This window comes from Pyrus communis, chromosome 4 (genome assembly GCF_041283825.1).
Source record: "Pyrus communis isolate YQ-2024b chromosome 4, ASM4128382v1, whole genome shotgun sequence".
NCBI lineage: Eukaryota > Viridiplantae > Streptophyta > Magnoliopsida > Rosales > Rosaceae > Pyrus > Pyrus communis.
Genome location: NC_142568.1, coordinates 16,654,600 through 16,675,353, shown reverse-complemented (window position 1 = coordinate 16,675,353; position 20,754 = coordinate 16,654,600). Strand labels below are relative to the sequence as shown.

The 20,754-nt window shown below is 37.5% G+C and overlaps 1 protein-coding gene across 1 annotated transcript; it reads left to right on the top strand.

The window, feature by feature from the left end:
- Window positions 1-14,123: 14,123 nt before the first annotated feature.
- On the top strand, window positions 14,124-18,034 carry LOC137723526 (protein LATERAL BRANCHING OXIDOREDUCTASE 1). The gene is made up of 4 exons (XM_068462730.2): window positions 14,124-14,483; window positions 14,702-14,949; window positions 17,087-17,411; window positions 17,518-18,034. The coding sequence occupies exons 1-4, from the start codon at window positions 14,256-14,258 to the stop codon at window positions 17,767-17,769; spliced, it is 1,053 nt and encodes a 350-aa protein (XP_068318831.2). The 5' UTR covers window positions 14,124-14,255; the 3' UTR covers window positions 17,770-18,034.
- Window positions 18,035-20,754: the final 2,720 nt, after the last annotated feature.

The following is a 20,754-nucleotide window of genomic DNA, read 5'->3' as shown; positions in this document are numbered from 1 at the left end:
TTTCAGGTGAAACGGAGAGTACATGCTACCCCAGTCTCTACTAAAATCAAACATGACAGACCGCCCAGAGGACGTTCCCTCCTTACAAGGACCAACTGTTTTGAGAAGCCCGACCTCATCAGAGAAGTCAAGGGGAATGGTAACCAATGAGGACTTGCAAGCCACCATGGTGCAAGTGTTAATGAGTATGGAGAAGATTTCCTTGGAAACAAGGGGAGAAGTAAGCAAACTCTGTTCTTTATCGGGGAGTTTGCAAAGAAGACTAGATCTGAAGTATTCTACTCCAAAAAATGGTTATGTGAGAGAATTGAACCCCGAAGAAGAACCAGTTATTCCATTATTTCCTTTGCTTGAGGAGAAGAATGGTAAAGATAAAAACAATGAAGAATTTGGCACCAGTGGGCCAGTGTTGGAAGAAAATCCTAGAAGCGGAGTTGCTCGACCCCTCACTATTTCCACTTAATAGTAGGGGCATAGCGGGCAAGAAAGAATGAAGCATGGGATGCCCCAGTTGATCGGGGAATCCAATGGAAAAGGCGGCCCTACCAAGCCAGACAAACCTCTTTTTTATAAGCCCCCACCATTGGCCAGTAAGGGAGGGGATGCCAAGTGGAAGAAACCCGAGCCAAGAAAAGAGACTTTTGGGGCAATTATCGTAGCCCGAAATAGGAATCTCCTCATACTCTTCCTGATAATACAGCTCACCAACAGCTCAGGGATGAGTTAGTTGAGTTAAGGAGGATGGTGTCCCAAAATGCTCAGCCACAAGCCTGCCCACTGTTTAGGATCACTTATCAGAAGCCTTATCCTGAGTACACTGACGAGCATAACCCTTTTCCAGTCAACTTCAAGATGCCCACATTCCTAACATTCAGCGGAGAAGATGGCAATGTGTCTTCCAAATATCACATTTTCAAGTTCTCTAATCACTGTATGGCATTTGAAGACAATCCCAACTACAAGTTGAGATTGTTAGAGAACTCCTTGGTGGGCTTAGCATCTCAGTGGTATTCTTTGTTGCCCCCTAATTCTATTGCCAACTGGGGGTAAATGGAGATGGCCTTCCATGAGCAGTTTTACAGGGTCGAGCCCGAAATGTCTATGAATGACCTTGTGGAGGTGAAGCAATACGAGCATAAGTCTACAAAAGACTTCATGATGAGGTTCAGAAGGACGAGGATGAGGTGCCAGTTCCCTATAAATCATGCATAACTCATATCTATCACTCAGAAGGCGTTGAGATTGCCTTTGAGGAAGAAGTTTTATGACGTGTAATTCAATGAGCTGTAGGAGTTGGTAATTACGGCTACCAAGTATGAGAAGCTATTGCTGGAGAAGCAGCAAGTAAAGTACTTATCTAAGGTGCCTCCTTTCTACAAAAGCAAAGCTGCCATTCACAAGTGGAGTTTGAAAGAGAGCCAGAAAAGAATAATGGCCATGAAGGAGAGAGAATAGACGTATGCACAGTGGAGATGACTACCCCCTTCAAACCATTGACTGTAAAGGGGTTAATCCAGCCAATTAAGGACCAGAAAGTGGTCATAAACAAAGTTCTAAAAAACGTTAGGCGCTAGTCAGAGTTATTTATATTTATTATATATATTATAAAGTATTCTATATTTGTAAACTTTTAGGGCTTTTTATGTTAGTTTTATAACATTTACTCAGCCCAAATATTTTAATTATTATTAGACTTTGCTTCTCATTTAATAAACAACCTTATTTTTTTTTATATAAAAATAATTTTTTTATTCCTTAATGGCAGACAAAAAATGATAAAAAAAAATTGACATAGACGTGGCAAACAGCCACATCTCAATTCCCATAACTCTCTTCCCACTTTATTTCTTATCTACCCGTGAACCATATCACAAAATCCCAGGAATATCATCGTTTTTCCCACTTTATTTCTTATCAACCCGTGATCCATATCACAAAATCCCGAAAATCTCTATCTCTCTCTCTCTCACTCTCCAGAAACCTCTCGCAAAGCAACCTCCATGGCTATCTCTCTTTCTCTCGTTATTTTTCCAGAAACCTCTAGCAAAGCAATGGCTATATTCAAATGCGGACACAGATGAGAGTTTCGATGCAGATGCGAGAGTTAGAGTTGCAGATCCGATGAGAGTTCGAAACGGCAAAAGTTGTAGAGCCTTCAACGCTGGCAAGAATTCCAAACCACCTTGAGCACCGCCTAGCACTGCCTAAAGCACCTAGTGAACGCCTACGCGGCCGCCTAGATACCCACCGACTTTTGTAATGATTTCCCCCAAATTGCATCGGAAGACCACCACCGAATGCCTAGGCGCCGCCTAGGGCGTTTTTTAGAACACTGGTCATAAATGATGGTGGAGAAAGTGGTCATAAATGATGGTGGATTTGTCCCCATGAAACCCCCCAAGTACCAGAGTTATTCCTTTGACTTAACAAAGGTCGCGGAGATCTATGAGGAGCTAGTTTGGGCAAGAATGATTGTGCCCGACAGAGGCAAAAAATTGCCCAAGCCCGAATAATTGAGAAAGAAGAAATATTACAAGCTGCATTACACTTCCAATCACTTCATAACCAACTATGTCCAGTTCAGGGACTGGATACAATACCTTATAGTAAAGGGGAAGTTGTTGCTAGAGAAACCGTAAGCCAACATGATGATTGACACTGACCCTTTCTTAGAAGTCTCATTAAACATGATTAACCTAACGTGGGCTGAGAAGGAGAAAGGAAAAGCTACATGGGAGGTGAAAGCAGAAAGGAGACAAGTTGATAGGCGAACTGAGTGAGCCATAAAGTTGCCCGAGAAACCCAAAATGCCCATAATCAAATGAGTGGTATTGTGCAGTAGATGCCAATGTGAGTGTGAGATGGAAATCCCAGCGTCAGAAGCCATTATTGATCAGAAACTGATCAAGAGAAGAAAGAAAGAAAAGCAAGAAGCCCACAGAAATGTCATGTGGATAACTGAGAGAGAGACATCTAGGAATGTTTTCCAAAGGTTGAGAGGAGAATCCCAACCAAAAGGCTTATCAGAAGTATCCAGAAATTATGAAGCTTCTGAAGAGGTGGGGGACAGAGAGGGCAAGGTGCCAAGATGAGTGGATGTGAGGCCACCCCAACCAAGCTATGCTGGTAGAGATGTCAGAGTTAAGGGGAGAACCGTGAATCCAGTCACAAAGAAGAATCCTGCCCGACTCGGGTAGAAATGGTATATGGTCAGAAAAGACGGGAAACCTGTTAAATAAATAGGAGCCTTCATGATTTGGAGAGTCCAGAGGCAACATAGAGCCCACATGAATTCATTAAAAGTCTCTGCTGCCTCAAAAACCTCTGAGAATGTGAAGTTTGAGAAAGTACCCGATGGGGGAAGAAATTAACTCCATTAGAGAACCAAGAAGGAGGTATAGAAGGATAATAGCAAGAACGAAAGGGAAGAAGACCATGTGCTGCAGAGCCTTCATCCTGGAAAATACAGAATCTTGAAGAGACCTCAAGAAGATATAATGATGATGACAACCCCAAGATGAAGCCCAGAACCAATATGCTTTGGAATTATCTCACCTGAGAGGGGGTTGCCTGCACCATTGTTAGTTGATACTTTCTGCGAGGTTCCAGGACAGATGCCAAACTTTGGCATAACCCGTGAAGAAAGGGTGTCCGAGCTAATGCTGCCAGAAAAAGCACAGGCTTGGTTAGATGAGTTCATAAACCACATCGGGGGCAAAAATAAGGACTTATCTGGGCTTACCAACTTCCATGTAAACATAACATATGTTTTATCTGCCATGTTTTGTGCTGAACATGATCAACCTGCCATAATGAAGGGTGACTACTTAGCAACAGAACCTATGATGGCACATGTTAGTGTTGAAGATGCGGGAAAAGAGGAGTTAGGCAGAGTAGATTTGCCCGAGGCCACAAAGAGAGAACCCAAGAGAGTATACACATACAAGATGATCTTCAATCGTTCAAATTTGACCCTAGTCAACCATCTGAAACCCATTTATGTAACTGCTCATCTAGATGGAGTACCCTTCAAAAGGGTTTTGATTGATGGAGGAATTGCAATCAATGTGTTGTCTTTCAAGCAGATGAAGAGAGCATGTAAAAGTGAAGAGGACCTTATCCCTACGGACTTAACAGTTTCCAGTTTCTTTGGAGCCATCACCAAAACTCATAGGATATTGCCATTGGAGGTTGACTTGGGTTCCAAGCATATTATGTTAGCTTTCTTCGTTGTGGATAGTACTTCCACATATGGAGCTTTACTGGGCCGAGATTAGATTCATCAGAGTCTCTCAGTACCATCTACCCTACATCAACAAATGGTAGTTTACCACGAAGAATAAGCTACGAGACCTGGATTTTGGGAGATGGTGGAGGCCAAATCACGACCATTCATTCCTATTGGTAATGTGGCAGAAGCCAAGTTTTATAATCCTAGCATTGGGATTCTCCAGTGTTTGGAGCTGATAAGAACGGTCGCCCGACTAAGGCGATGGCCCAAAAGCTTTTAGAACAAGGGTTGTTCCTTACAAGGGAAGAATGAGACCGACTCCATATTGTCCCAACTCCCCAACACTAGTAATGTTAGAGTAAAGAATAAAGGACCAAGTAGTTGTAGTCAGGTCTTTAATCAAAAGACTATTGGTGTATGGAAGAGAAATGAAGCAAGAAAGGGAGAGCTTGGCCGAAAAGCACCAGAAGGAAACCTTAAGCAGCCAGAGCGGAGAAGACTTTTTTGGAAAAGAGTTGGAAGCGGCCATACAAATGGCTGAATGTATATACGACCTAGACGGGCCAGCAGACTTGCTCGAGAGTCTAGAGTTAGTTGAATTCTTGTGCGCAGAACCTGACAAGCCACTACCAGAAGTACGACCTCTTGGAAACCATTGATTTGGGAACTAAGGAAGATCCAAGGCCTATCTAGATCAGTGGCTTATTAGAAACGAAGGATTGGGCAAAGGTAGTTAGCCTTCTGCATAAGTTCAAAGACTGTTTTGATTGGCATTACATTGAAATGCCAGGTTTAGATTCAACCTTAGTAGAACACATAATGCCTATTAAGAAAGGGTATAACCTGTCAAGCAATCACCATAGAGAATGTCAAAGGAGATCGAGGAAAAGGTCAAGGAAGAGATTGAAATGCTGGATTTATTAGGCTTGCCAAGTATGTCGAGTGGTTGGTCAACATTATACCTGTATTAAAAATTATAACTAAGGCGGTTTGATGTTGTGTTGACTATAGGAACATTAATGGAGCCATGCTAAAAGATAAATATCCAATGCTCATGGCTGACTTATCCATAGATGCAGTTGCCAAACACAAAGTCTTATCTTTCATGGATTGGAATGCCAATTATAATCAGATCAAAATGGCTAAAGAAGATATACACAAAACAGCTTTTAGATGCCCAGGTCAAGTTGGAGTGTATGAATACTTGGAAATGCCATTCGGGCTAAAAAATGCTGAAACGACCTATCAAAGAGCGATGAATACCATTTTTCATGACTTGATCGGCCATAGCATGAAAGTATACATTGATGACATCATGGTGAAATCTAAAAATGAAGAGCAGCACTTGGTAGACCTTAGACAAGCCTTAACAAGAATGAGGGTCTATAAGCTAAAAATGAATCCAAAGAAATGTGCTTTTGGAGTAAGGTCATGCAACTTCTTGGGACTCCTTGTTCATCAAAGACGTGTAGAGGTTGACAAGAACAAAGCTCGGGGCAATCATAGAATCACCTCATCCTATCAATAAAGTACAATTACAGAGGTTACTAGGAAAAATCAACTTTTTAAAAAGATTCATCGCCAACTTGGCGGGCAAGATTCAGCTGCTAATTCCTCTACTAAAATTGAAAGACAAGGAAGAATTTGAGTGAGGCCCACCACATCAAGAAGCTTTCAACAACATAAAGGCTTACTTGGCCTCTCCACTTGTGCTCATACCACCTCAGGGAGGGAAGCCTTTAAAGCTTTATATTTCTGCCTCTGAGAAATCAATAGAAAACTTGTTGGCTCGGAACAATGAAGGCAGGAAAGAACAAGCAATCTACTACCTCAGTAAAATCCTTACTGAAGTAGAGACAAGATATACACCAGTGGAGAGGTTATGTCTGGCTCTATACTTCACAACATGCAAACTAAGGAATTACATGTTATCTTGCCATATCCACATTATTGCCAAGACTGACGTAATCAAATATATGTTGTCAAAGCCAATGCTAACTGGAAAGATTGGAAAATGGCTTCCAGGGCTTTCAGAGTTCAACTTTCAATATGTGCCTCAGAGAGCGATCAAAGGGCAAGCAATTGCAGACTTCTTGGCTAAGCACCAAGAATCCCAATATGAGATTATCAATATCCTGGGAACTCTGGAGGTAACCAGTGTGTGGATCCCCTCGAGCAAAGCCTTCTCGGGCAAAGAAGAATGGATCCAGCAAGAGATAAATAGAATAGCTAGTTTCTGGATCATTCCTTGGAAACTATATTTTGATGGTTCTTGCACTTAAACTGCCGCGAGAGCTGGGATTGTTATCATTAATCCCAATGGTGCTCATCATTATTATTCATTCCTCCTAAACAATCAAGAGACTACCAACAATCGGGCAGAGTACGAGGTATTAATAATTGGCTTGGAGATCTTGATAGAATTGGGGGCAACTGAAGTTGAAGTATTTGGTGATTCAAAGTTGGTGATCAATCAACTAAATAGGGAGTACAAGTGTAGACACATCACCATGGCAGGTTACACAACTATTAAGCTATTGGGGCACTGAGATATCAGTCAACCATATCCCTAGAGGATCAAATGCAATTTCCAATGAGATGGCACAATTGGCTTCTGGAGCGCAGATCCAAGAAAGAAAGTATGAATGGGATATAGAGGTTCTTAAAAGAAATCTCTCTTCTATCTTTGAAAGGGGATTCAGCCTAGATGTAATGACTGAAGAAATGAAGGTCGAAGATTGAAGGACACCTATTCTTCAGTATTTAAAAGATCCATCATTCCCCACAAGTAAGAAAAATAGACAACAAGAAACTAAGTATGTTTTGTGGGGGGAAAATCTACTGAGAAAAACTTCAGATGGACTAATGTTGAAATGCTTAGGCTAGGAAGAATCAATGAGGCTAATGGCCGAAGTACATGAAGGGATTTATGGAGCACATCAGGTGGGAACTAAGATGAGGTGGCTAATTAGGAGATATGGTTAGTTCTGGCCCGAGATAGAGAAAGATTGCAAAGCTTATGCCCGAGGATGTGAAGAATGTCAAAGACATGGACCTCTCCAACATGTGCCCTCAATACTCGTAAACCCCGTGGCCAAGGCTTAGCCTTTCAGAGGATGGGCAATGGACTTCATCGGGCAAATTCATCCAACTTCTAGCAAAGGGCACACGTTCATAATTGTGGCAATAGACTACTTCACCAAATGGGTAGAAGCTTCAGCGGTAAAGACCATAACCGCAAATGCGGTCATGAAATTCATTGAAACCAAGATCTTACACAGATATAGGGTGTCCGAGACAATTGTTACATACCGCGGGCTGTGTTTTATTTCAAAGGAAGTAGAAGAATTTACAAGTAAGTTCAAGATTCAGATGATCCAATGTAATCCTTACTACCCTCAGTTAAATGGTCAAGCAGAAGCCAGCAACAAAGTCTTGGTGAACATTATCAAAAGAATGGTGGTAGATAGTCCAGAAAAGTGGCATGAGAAGTTAGGAGACATTTTATGGGCTTACAGAACTTCCAAGAGGGCAGGAACTAGAACTACTCCTTATGCATTGATAAATGAAGGCGTATTCATTAAGGTGACCAGATCTAGGCACAAATGAGACTCTTAAAGTAGGAAAACATATGGATATGACTTGAATACATCCTGGAGAATACATTAAGTAGTTGATCTATTAACTTATAAAACAAACAAAGAGCTTTAAGCAAGATTTCACATTGTTGGGCAAGGCTGAACTTCTTGCAATCACTTCTCTTTTGAGTATACAGGGTTTATATGCTAAGGATGGATGGATGGTAAACAAGGTTACACGAGGAAATCGATACTATGCCACTAGAGGTGATAGCAGAGCTTCTAAACTAGACAAAAGATGGCTATTGTGGGGAATGATCCTGAAAAGGATTGAGATATAGGCTGATTACAACTTTTAGATGCAAATTTGGCTTGAAAGCAGAGTTTATATGTTTGTTTGATTGGTTGAGTGTCCTTGTCTATGATGCCTCTTCCTCCTTTTATAGGTAAATTAGCCCGACTGTAGTAGCTTTACTCTTGCTAGAAAACTATTAAAGGGTAGTGCCCAAGGTGTGCCCACCTTTTGTTTGTTGTTCCCCGGGCCCAAGTCTTTCACTTCTCTCTCTTCTTTCCTTCTCCTCAAGCTCTCTCTCTATCTCATTTCTATGTCTCATTTCTATCTCTTTCCCTCTCGGTACTCTTTTCTCTGACAAGAACACACACACACGCCCATATATATACACACACAGCCATCATGAGGACTTGACTATCATCTTCATCTTCTGAGCTTCATCTTTCTCTCCCTTACCTTCAAAATCCATCATGGCACTGCGCACAATCATTGTGCACGAGATCTTCGATGAGGTATGTGCAAAGCACACCTAAATCTCCTTAGATCGTGCTTATTATTGTGTTTAAGTAGTATTTGAGTTGTTATGGCACGGTTTAAACACCAAAATAGCTCAGGAAAACGTTTTCCAGATTTTGCAACGAGGTCCGACGACTAAACCATGGTGAGTTGGCCGCATGAAAGGTATCAATCTCTTCATCTTGCTGAGTAGTACAACTTTCCTTTTTGAATCACCCAATTTCCTTGAGTATTGAAGAAGTTATATCAATTTGAATCTTACGTAGTTTCCAGTGACCTCTGAGGCTTTCGAGGAGTTTTCTGGTCAAATCACGGCAAGTTAGATGTCGTGTGAGGTACCATTCTCTTTGTCTTGTTAAGTAATACAACATTCGTTTTTGTCTCACTTGATTTCGTTGAGTTTTGACAAAGTTATAGATGTTTAAAGTTAGCTTAGTTCTCCGACCAAAAACCTCAAATTTTGGTGTTCTTCTAGGGTTAGCTCCGGTGAGCAGCAACCACACCAAGCCTTTAGGCCTTTAGTGCCAACCCTCTTTACTAATCCAAGCTCTTTAGAAGTTGAGCCTTAGGCTCATTATCCTTTTAAACCCAACCCAAATCCTTTAATCTATTTATATTTATTTATTTAGTTTTATAAAAACCCAAATGGTTGTTGGGCCAAGCCTTCAGCCTAAGGCTCGTTAGGACCAAACCCAAAACCTTTAGAGGCTTAGGCCTTAGGGCCGTGTAGGAGTTGGCCTTAGGGCCGTGTAGGAGTTGGCCTTCGAGCCTTTGCATTTAAGCCCAAACCCCAGGGCCTCCAGCCCGTTAACCCCTTTAAGCCCAAACCCAATAACCTTTTTATTTTCATTTATCTCAAAACCCTAAACCCTTTTTCCCTTTTAGGCCGGGCCTTAAGCCCAAAACCCTTTGGACCCAAGCCCAACTCGGATCCAACCCAAGCCTAGACTCGATCAACGGTCAACGTTGACTTTGACTGTTGACTTTTTGGGTTTTCGTCCAGGACCCCTCCTACGCTAATTTTGACATCCTGAACCCGTTTTCAATGTCCGTTTTCCCAAAATAAGTCGTTTGAGTAGAGTTTGACTAAATGTACCCTTTATGTGCTTAGGGGCAATTTATTGTGGCGTTCTGTCTCCGCTAGTGCGTGGCTCTTCGACCACGAAGTACTGTGAGTGGACCCCTTCTAAAATGCATGTTTTAATAGTAGAAATGCATACATGAAAAGCATGATTTGATGACTACGTTTTGTGAGATAACATGCTTATTGAGGCTAGTTTGAATTATTACTATTTTTCCTATAACCCGTGTTCTTATAAAATATCTGATAGATGACGATATGATATTTAAAACACGTTTAGAACACTTCTTTATAATATAGATGATGGATGCCTTTATACTATGAAGTTGTTTTTCAAATATATATATGTTCAATGGTTTTGTACTTACCTAGTGGTCCTAATTCCGCTACGGGACGAGAGATAGATTCTGGTCCATCTTGGACGACAGTTATGGTATTGGCATAGGGCTTGAAGTGGTTTTCCTCTGGCTATTAGCACAGGGACGGGGAACTAGAACGGGGTCTGAAAGGATATTTTCTTCTGACTGTTTGATCAAAGACGGAGAGCTGGCATGGGGCCTAGACGGATATTGGACATTCACTAGTGAGTATTATATATATGAGTTATGATTGAGACATTGCACGGCATGCTAGGTTTCGGAAAACCTATTTTATCATGATATATGTGTTTTCATAAAACCTGGGGGTTAGTATGTTGATAACTGTTTTATTATATATATATATATATATTAACTTGGTCCACTCATGTTTGTTTTGCGTCCCCTTCAGGACTTAGAATTAAGGCATACAATCTCGATGTCCAGACATTTCTGCATCGGCATCTTCGAGTCCTCTCGGTGTAGGATCCATCCTTTGTTTCATTCAATTTTATATTATTTCTTTTAGCGTTCTAGTTAGTTAACACGTTCCTTAAATGCATATTCTTTATTCTTTTATATTTATAAGTCTTATCTACCCCTTGTTTTTAGCATTTACACTCAATAAATGGCTTTCGTCACCTTCGGGTGTCGGCCAACACATGCCTATCCTAGTATTCGAGGAATATTGGGATCGGGACGTGTTCCACACACTTGTAGCCCGAAGTTCAAATATTAACCCAAACACACCGATTTTTTTGTCATTAGCAAAAGTCATGTCTTCCATATTCTACAGATAAGTTTAATATAAGTAATTCAATTCTATTGTATAGTAATGTAATTCATTATATTCGTGATCCTAATATCTTATTGTTGTGATTTCAGAATATATCTTTCAGATCAAGGATTAAAAAAAAATTAGTCGAACTAGGTGCATGTAATCTAATCTCTATAAGATGACTATTGTCGATGTTTCGAAGAATGGATTCTGTACGAGAACCTGGAACGTTGAGTTCTTGGCATTACTGTTTGGGCCATCTCCACCTTTCATTCGAAATGTTTCGGATGATTCTCTGGCTTCTTCTGCTGGCATCTCTCTCCCTCTCTCTATATATATGTGCGCGCGCGTGTGTTTCGAAAGGAAGGGCAGACAATACTTGACAACAAATCAAGGAATCTGTGAGAAAATATCATCCCATGTGGACATTATTTAAACCTTTAAAATCATGGGATGAATATCAATCAAATCAAGGAATCTGTAAGAAAATATCATCCCATGTGGACATTATTTAAACCTTCAAAATCATGGGATGAATATCAATCATTGAATTTCCAATGAAATGCAGAATGAGATGAACAAATAAACCTCCAAAATTATAATATTATAAAATTAAAAAAAAAAGGTTTCGAGCTAAAGTAAAAACTATATTATAACGAAGCTTGAAATACAGAATGAGCTCACTTCTAAGCGCTGAAGTTTGGAGTACGTGACACTGACATGGTTACAGATTCGACAAGGAGCACAATGAGTTTCGGTGAAGCCAATTTCAAGTGCGCTCCCCGTGAACGTTGGAAGTAAAAAGAAACGGGATACAAAATTTCATTGGATTTAAATGAAAAATGAACACTTAATAGAGAGCAATATTTTCTTTAAGCTTTCGTATATTTACATTTTAGATATGGAGCAATGGAAAATAAGGTAATGGTTGCTAGTTATAAGTATGTTGGTGAATCTTCGTTCAGCTCCACAAGTCACAACAAGGCCTAAAAGGGTAAAAAGGTTCCCTAACTTCTATTTTCTTTTTTTACTTCTTAACTTGTTCTATTACTTTACAGGAAAACATTTTGAGTTTCGATCCAGGAAATTCTTTTGTTAATATGAAGGATAGTGCTAGAGAGACTAAATTTGTAGATAAAATTTAAGATTGTTTTGATATAGGCTCTTGAAACTCCTATTTTTCAAATAACAACCCACCTAATTTTAAACATTCAAATAAAACCCAAATTTCAAATAGACTGTCATGTAGACAAATATGTAACCAATTATTACAACACATTTACAACTTATGCCATAAATTCCTAATTTGGTCAATAAATGTTATTACTTATCCTAATTATAATGAGCAATTAAACCCATATGGATATTTACCTTTCTTGTATCATAAATATTAGTAACATATATATAAATTAATTTACCAGATTAAAAAAATAGACATATCTTGTACGGAAAAAAATTAATATTGTTTGAATCATGTAATTACCGACATAGAAATTAATATACCTACTTATAAAATATTACCTATTCCACAAAAAAAAAAAAAGTTAGTGATATTAGATAATGTTTGAATGTTGTGGGTTTGTGCTTGTAGGCAATTAAATAAACCTGAAATCTAATGCATATAAATCATATAGGTAAATTAGACTATTTTGTTTGCGTGAAACATATAGCTTTTGTTTTGTGCATTAGGGATTGGAGTATATATGCAATAACTGAAGCTGTTTTAGGCCTATTGTTATGTTTGTAGGTTAATTAACTTGTATATTTAATGCACAAAATCACGAAATTAGTTTTATTATTTTCCAGTCGGCACCTTATAACAATTTGGAAGTTAATACTTTGAATAGACAATGAATGGCATGAAATATTTTGTAAAAGAAATATAATTAATTAAATGGATATAACAAGTAGCTGATTCAAAAACCCAGTTCAAGTATTAATAAGGGTAGTTTAGGCATTCAAAAAATACACAATTTAAAAAGTCAAATTTAATTAAAGAATTGCTTAGTTGGAGCCTAGTCAATGGGCTTTAGCCTTTAGTCAAGAAAACAAAATGAGATAAGTTTTAGTTAAGGAAAATATAGTTTCAAGGAGTAATGTCAAATTTTCAATCAAATTTACAAATTAAATGATGTATCATCAATAAAAAAATAATTACGTTAGTAAACACTTAAGTAATAATTCAATCATCAACTTCCATATCATTTAATTTACTAGTTTAAATTTAATTCATCTCGTGTTATCCTATTATTTTAATGAAACTATTATGTTTGAGAGAAAAAGGAGCATATATGCAATGCAACCACAAAACAGTCATGTGAAGACAATGTGTCATAAGGTCCCATCGACTTTCCGTCTCGATCCACCGAAAGCTTGGAACAGACCTGCAGCCACTAACCCTACGACTGGCCACGCATTGGACACCATCCACCTCCTCCCCTACCTTTCCACGAGCCACCAAAATTATTTGATAATATTAGATGTATAATAGGGACAATATTGATGTGCAATAATAAAAAGAAAATGTTATTCGCATTTTAAAATTTTCATTATACACTTCTCACATGTGTATTTTAATTTTTTTAATTATAAAAAATTTGAAATGTCAGATAAGATTTTTAGAATACTAATAACAATTTCTTAATAAAACTTAGCTAACTATTTTAAATAATTTTATTTCAGAAATTATTTGTAATGAAAACCCACGTTTTAATTTGTTTAGAATAGACAAAAGGCTAAAAGATGAAAAGCATCTTTCAATCAAGAATATCTTCATATTTTAGCCAAAACAGGTTGGTCTTAGATTGCGGTGCTTTAAAAAAAAAACAGTTTATTAAAAAATCTGAAACATTAAATGTGTTTGATAAAACAAAAAAAAAATGTTTTTAAAAAAACTATTGTCAATGAAAGTAAAAAAATATATAGAAAAACAACAGCAGAGTCTACCATGCTGCATAATAATCAATGCTCTTTAATGAAATTTTCAAACGATAAGTATACCCCCACATGTTTTACAAATTATATTTACCTTACATTATTGTCTTTGACAATTATTATATCACATTAAATATCATACTCTTTTTAGTCATTTATCATATTCAAAGCATTTTATATAAAAGTTTATCAAACACTCAGACACTGCTTTTTTTAAAATCACTTTTACATAAAAAAAAGTTTACCAAACACTCAACAATTTTATTTTACAGCTGTTTATTCTCATAGGAAAAAAAAAACACAACAGTACCAAACTAATCCTACAACAAATTGAGTGGTGTCTAAGCATTTCTACCTAACGCAGCACAGTGACACAAGACATGTTCCATAAATTGCCATCTTCACAAAACAATATCATAACCCCTCATTTCATTATCCTCCACCAACATTGAAGCCAACCTCTGTGAAACAAGAGTTTGGTTTTCTGATATGGAATCTGTACCAAATGTTCAAGAACTGGTAAGGAATGATCCTCTGCAGGTCCCTGAAAGTTTCCTTATCGGGAATGAGGAAGAAGAAGACAAGCTACAGAGCACTGCCGACAAATATAATCCTTCTTCTGAGATCCCAATCATTGATCTTTCTCTCCTCTCGAGAGGAAGTGAGGAGGAGCTTCACAAACTGGACAAGGCTTGTGAAGAATGGGGGTTCTTTCAGGTGATCATCGTATACTTGGATTTTCATTTTCTTTTGGGTCAGAGTCGTGTTTATGTTGTCAGACCTAAATATGAAGCATGCAAGTTCCTGAAAAAAATGAGTCTATCAATAATCACATTTGGCAACATAATGTTCAACTGTCTGATAAGAGAACATTTCTCGGGAAGTAATGGACACTTAAGTTCATGCTATAATATAATGGAACGTTTTGTGCCCAGGTGATAAATCATGGAGTGGCAACAGAAGTGTTGCAGGAAATGAAGGATGCTACGGCCAAGTTCTTTGAACTTCCGTTGGAAGAGAAGAACAAAATTCGTATGCCACCAGATGACTTTCAAGGCTACGGGCGAGCCTATGCGGTTACACAAGGGCAGACACTGGACTGGTCCGATGCACTGTTTCTCAGTATTTATCCAACACAGTACAGAAGGCCTAACTTATGGCCAACCGCACCAGAGGGATTCAAGTATGTTTCTAAACTTAATTTAGGGAAAAATGGAGACTACCCAATGTTTCAAGAAATTTGAAAACACTAGTGGATGTTGATGTACTTTAATAGGAATGTGATATAATGAGTGCTTTAAAAGAAAATAAAGAGATCTAAGAGCAAGAGATGCCCTAAAATAACTAACACTCTGTTATAAAGAACCAAGTTAAAAAAAATTATCTAAACAAGATGCTATAAATAGGGGTGGAAATTTTTACCAAACTATCATACCAACCGCCCTACTAACCATACCATATCAAATTATTACCAAAAATTTGTACCAATTGGTAATGGTACGGTATTTGTACCGTACCATACTGTTTCGGTACGGTACTGGTATCCAAAACTAGTACCGGTGGTATACCATACCTACCAATATTATTAATATTATATTATGTATTTATTCATATAATTATTTGAGGGCAAAATTAATAAAATTAATAATAATTATTGTAAAAGTGTAAAAAATGTGAAAAAAATATATACAATCACTCATAGTGACAAGCTTTACAACTTTCATGAAGAGGTCAGCTTCAAAATCCAACACTATAATCCATAAACCTTAAATTTATATTTAACAGTCGATTGTCATTTACACTTTATTCTTCTTACTGAATTTCATTTTTTAAATTTTCTTTTTTGAAAACATGATCATCCGGCGGATGTAAGAAGATGAACGATTCAGATCTTTGATATCACGTTTTGATATTTATGGTTAACTGAAATATGAGTCGATGCCATATAGTTTGTAGAAACTTTATAAACATCAAGCAATATTTTCACTAACCGTAAAACTCTGAACATAATATTAACGATCCAAACCGTTCATTTTCCTACATCCTCTAATGGATCATGTTTTCAAAAAACAAAATCCAAAAAAAACAAAATGTGATGAGAAAAATGAAGCGTAAATGTACACAACAATCAACGGTTAAATTTTGATCTATGATTTATATGATTTTAATGACGAATTTCAAAGTTAAGCTCTTCACGAAAGTGGTAAAGCTTGTCATTACGAGCGTTCATATATTTTTTAGACTTCTACATTAATTAAAAAATATTAGATTTTGAGCAAACTAAGTGGCGTAAAACAAAGTGGCAATTACCATTGGCATACCATACCAACCAAACTATTTGGTATATCGATGTTCGGTATACCAAAAATTTACTATGGTAATGGTAATAGATTTTGCCATACCAAATATTTGGTATGGTAATTGGTACAGAGGTTTTGGTACGGTAATGTACCAAAACCACCCCTAGCTGTAAAAGATTCTCTATTATAGCAAAATGAAACATCCTGATTTAAATTTAGGGAGAACTGAGTAGCTAAAATAGTTTTTTGACCTTATTCACTTGCTAGATTAACAAAAATTTAGATCTTTTCTTGGAGATGCTTTAATGAATCAAAATGAGAGATTCCCATCATATGTTCAATCATAATGAAATTGAGTTTCATTATGTTAAAATTTTATAACTTTGGAGTATGGCTACAATGTTATATTTCACTCAGTGGTATGGGTTATGCAAGATCTAACAGTTGCAAGATCCATTAGATCTCTATATGCAATATCTAAATTAACCATTGAAAAAAGAATTACTAACTTTAATAAGGAACTAAAATAAAAATCACTATGTTTTTCTTAAATTTAAAGTAGTTTAAAATGTACACCTTCTTTTGACTCTAAACCATTGCGTTTAACCCAATGATTTTGGGTCAGTAATTATGTAAAAGGTAAAAGTAGGCTGTAGATCTTATAATCAAAGTTAAACAATCTGAGTATCTTGTAAAAGATTATTATTTTGGGTTATGTGTAAGCAATACATATGAGTTGTTACACAAAAGAAGTGTTAATTAACATAGAAACAAAGAGGGGTGACTAATTAATCACCGTTAATGGGAGTAGATAATTTAAGTACGTACTTGTAAGTGTCATAGCTATAGCCACCCATCAATCACCCAAACGTTGTGAATCTCACACCCAACATGCACGCGATCTTGTACACATCAACAATTAGAAGTCACCACGTACAAGTGACAGTGCAGCTGTATAGCTAAACTCTATTTTAACATATAACTTTCATTGAATCGGTAAATGTCATGTGGTTGATGAAGGGAAACTATTGAGGCATATTCAAGCGGAGTCAAAAGAATTAGAGATGAGCTCCTAAGGTGTCTATCTTCAACTCTGGGGATGGAAAAGGATGCTCTTCTTAATCTTCATCAAGAAGTGATCCAAGTTTTGCGCGCAAACTACTATCCTCCATGCAAAATGCCTGATAAAGTACTAGGTCTTTCTCCGCACTCGGACACAAGCACCATAACCATTCTCATGCAAGAAGACAATGTAACCGGATTACAAATTCGAAAAGAAGGTGAATGGGTGCCCGTGAAGCCAATTCCAAACGCTTTCGTTGTTAATGTTGGAGATGTTATGGAGGTAAACTAAGCAATGCCAACAACACTCACCTAAAATTTCTCATTGAACTATAACATAAGGAGTACAAAATTTTCTTTAAGCTTCAATTTTCTTTTGCCTGTGACAGATATGGAGTAATGGGAAGTACAGGAGCATTGAACATAGAGCTGTGACAACCGAAAGCAAGTCGAGGATATCTTATGCATCATTCATTTTGCCACACGGTGAGGTGGAAGTTGAACCTTTTGGTCATATAGTGGAGTTATCTGGGTCCCAGAAGTACAAGAAGGTCAAGTACGGAGATTATCTGGGTAGTTCCTTGAAGAAGGGGAAACTTAAGGGGAAATCACACATTGAAACGGCGAAGATTGGAAGTTGAACAGAAGAAAAAAAATTAATCAAATAAATGCTGTTGATAATATGAAAGGCATTTTCTAAAACCATATATTTCCAAAATGGGTTTGGCTATCTTTTCAATTCATTGAAATTGAATAAGTACCGAACAATTGATTGGCTTCCCATTATTATTTTAGTGAGATATTGTTATTTTCGTATTATACGTGATGTTGATTTTGAGTTCTCTGTTGTTGTAAGAAATTCTATATATTTCCTCTTTTATTTGGATATGAAATATATTAATTAAAGTGATGTGGGCAAATATCTATATATATAAGGACGAAACCAGGATTAGAAATGGGGTGGGCTAAATCTTAAGCTAATTTTGTTTAATGAATAATCTAATATATTAGCAATTGTGTCATATTAATATTACCAGGATTAGAAATGGGGTGGGCTAAATCTTAAGCTAATTTTGTTTAATGAATAATCTAATATATTAACAATTGTGCCATATTAATATTATTCCTCAAAATTCTTATTCTCTAAGAAAAAAGTTTTCTATATATGCAAATAAAAAAAAAAGAAGTCAATATATACTATTGATTAATAAAATCTTTTGTGCCACTTAGGCCCTCTTCGACCCCAGACCACAGCAGTTCCAGAAAATGTAACTCATGGTGAACGTGCGGCTGTTGTAGGCCAGCCGCCACCACCATGCATTGACTTACCTTCCTTGCGTGCTAATAGTGCTTCCTTTTCTTGCTCAAATATCAACTCCATATACTCCCACATATCTTGGTACTCAAAAGGGATTTCCTGGAGGTCTTCCTTAGCATATATGGCTCGCTCCACCATCAAGCAGCACTCCTTGATACTCATTTTCCGTAAGCGTTCAGCCGTTCTTCGCTTCTGGTTCTCATTACTTTCAATATTCTTAAACTTCTTCTAAGGAGACTGAATAATCTCCTCGGCCTCAGAATCAGCTCCCCTTTTCATTTGACTGCCCTCAGCCTCCCCCTTAAGGTAAAGTTCCTCATGCTCCCCCGTATCCTCGCCCACTTGAATTTCTTCAATGATCACTGATGGAATTCGCCCATAACTACGTTGAATAGTCGATATGTGCTCCTGCATTGAGGAGTCCAACCAAAAACTCTCGGAAGCATGTTAAACCGGTTCTGAGGATCCTTCTATCACCGTCCCCTGAGACCTAAGTGACTCTCGCTCCACCATTGCCCTTGTCAACCGATGCCATTGCTTCCGTTCCTTACTAGGAGCCGAGGGAAAACCATGCTCAATCCTACTCATGGAACTGCTACCACTGTCCCCACTAATACCTTGCTAAATTGCGCCGATATCTCCCTGCATGTCTCCCATCCGGCATTGTCGAACAACACCTGCAAATCTTCTTTCCCTCATCCCTATGGTAAGCTGTTTGGGAGGTTCCATAACTTCCCTTATCGGAGCTGCCCTCATCCATTCTCAAATGCCAGCAAAGTCGCCCCTCAGAGCAGCAAAAGAACATTCAATGTTTGCATGACCTATTTTCCCACATCGATAGCAAAAATCCTGCAGTCTTTCATATCGAAATTCCAAACACGTGTCTTTATTCTGCTCCCTTGATAACCAACACCCTAAAACACAAACTCACTAACCTGAGGTTGAAATGCACAACCGTGCTTGGACTCTCACAACAGAGAGAAAATCGCTCACTCCGGAGGTCTCTCATAGTGAAGAGAAAAAAAGTTTGTGGTGTATCATCCATCTCTCTAAAAACGAGCTAGAGATATATAGAGATCTTCTCACCTGGGCTCCTCAGAAAATGACAAAGACTGTGCTAGTTAACAAATATTAAATTCGTTTAAACCCCAAAATCCCATATGAAAATCAACTCTAAAACCATTCACACAAAGAGAAGTCTTGGACGTAGCAAACGACGGGCCCTAGCAAATAGACTGGGCATCAGGCCAACTTTAGCCAGCCTGATAGCCATTCAGCTATGTTTTGACTTGTGGCCTCCATTAATTTTTAGCCTAATTTTTTGTTGGAGATGAATTTTGTCCAATTGAGACCATACTTTGGCTTTTTAACTCTTTAATCATCTCCATTTGAGATGGTCTTAGTACTACGATTTAATAATATTTTTTCTCACTTATAAGTGAGAGGACTTAAGTTTGAATCTAAGAAATGGCGAGTTGGCAACCAATTTATTCCTCAACCCCTTAGTGTAAACTTGTTGTTATGCCCTTTCTATTTCAAGTGAGTAAAAATAAAGCTTTTGTTTGTCCCTTTATTCAATTATTTTTTATATATAAACTAGAAATGGCATTTTAGGGCAAAAGCCAACAAGGGACATCATCAAAGTAAATATATACATGAGGTTACTTACATAGTAAGCATAAAGCAAAATATATGGACCCCAAAGCATATTTATAGAGAGGCTAACTTTGTGGCAGATGTCTTCGCTCGCCAAGGCCTTCTTATTACTAATTGTCATATTTGGGATCATTGTATTCCTTCATTTGCTCTTCATGCTCTTCATTTTGATTCTATAAGGACCGATTGTACTCGAGGGTTTGCTCTTCAGTTTGTTAACTATTATTTTGACCTTATCATATAAACTTTACACATATTAAAATAAATTTAATGGAATACAAATTGAGTCATTATTAGCACTATATCTATATACCAAACTTATTTTTATATTTTTCTCAACAACTTTTTAGTATTTTAAATGAAAAAAACTATTTGACCGCTTTTGTAAATAATAAGAAGTACATAATCATTTACACACAACAAATTAATTAATTATAATATAAAAGAAAGTGTAGCGCGACAAGAAGATAAATGACTAAGCAACGTCAATGAGCGTTGTGGATGTAAATTTCTTCCTCCTTGTTCTTAAAGAAATAAAACAACTGTGTAGAAACTGCATAACAAACTAGATAATCTTCGACTTACGAGGCCTTGTTCGTCGAGCTGCTTGAGACTTCGAACTTATTTAGAAAAGCCCAAACAAGGTTCAGGG

Coding starts and splice junctions, on each gene's coding strand:
- LOC137723526 (XM_068462730.2), top strand. CDS start 14,256: ATGGAATCTGTACCAAATGTTCAAGAACTGGTAAGGAATGATCCTCTG. Junction 14,484..14,701: donor AAGAATGGGGGTTCTTTCAG/GTGATCATCGTA, acceptor TTTTGTGCCCAG/GTGATAAATCATGGAGTGGC. Junction 14,950..17,086: donor ACCGCACCAGAGGGATTCAA/GTATGTTTCTAA, acceptor TGGTTGATGAAG/GGAAACTATTGAGGCATATT.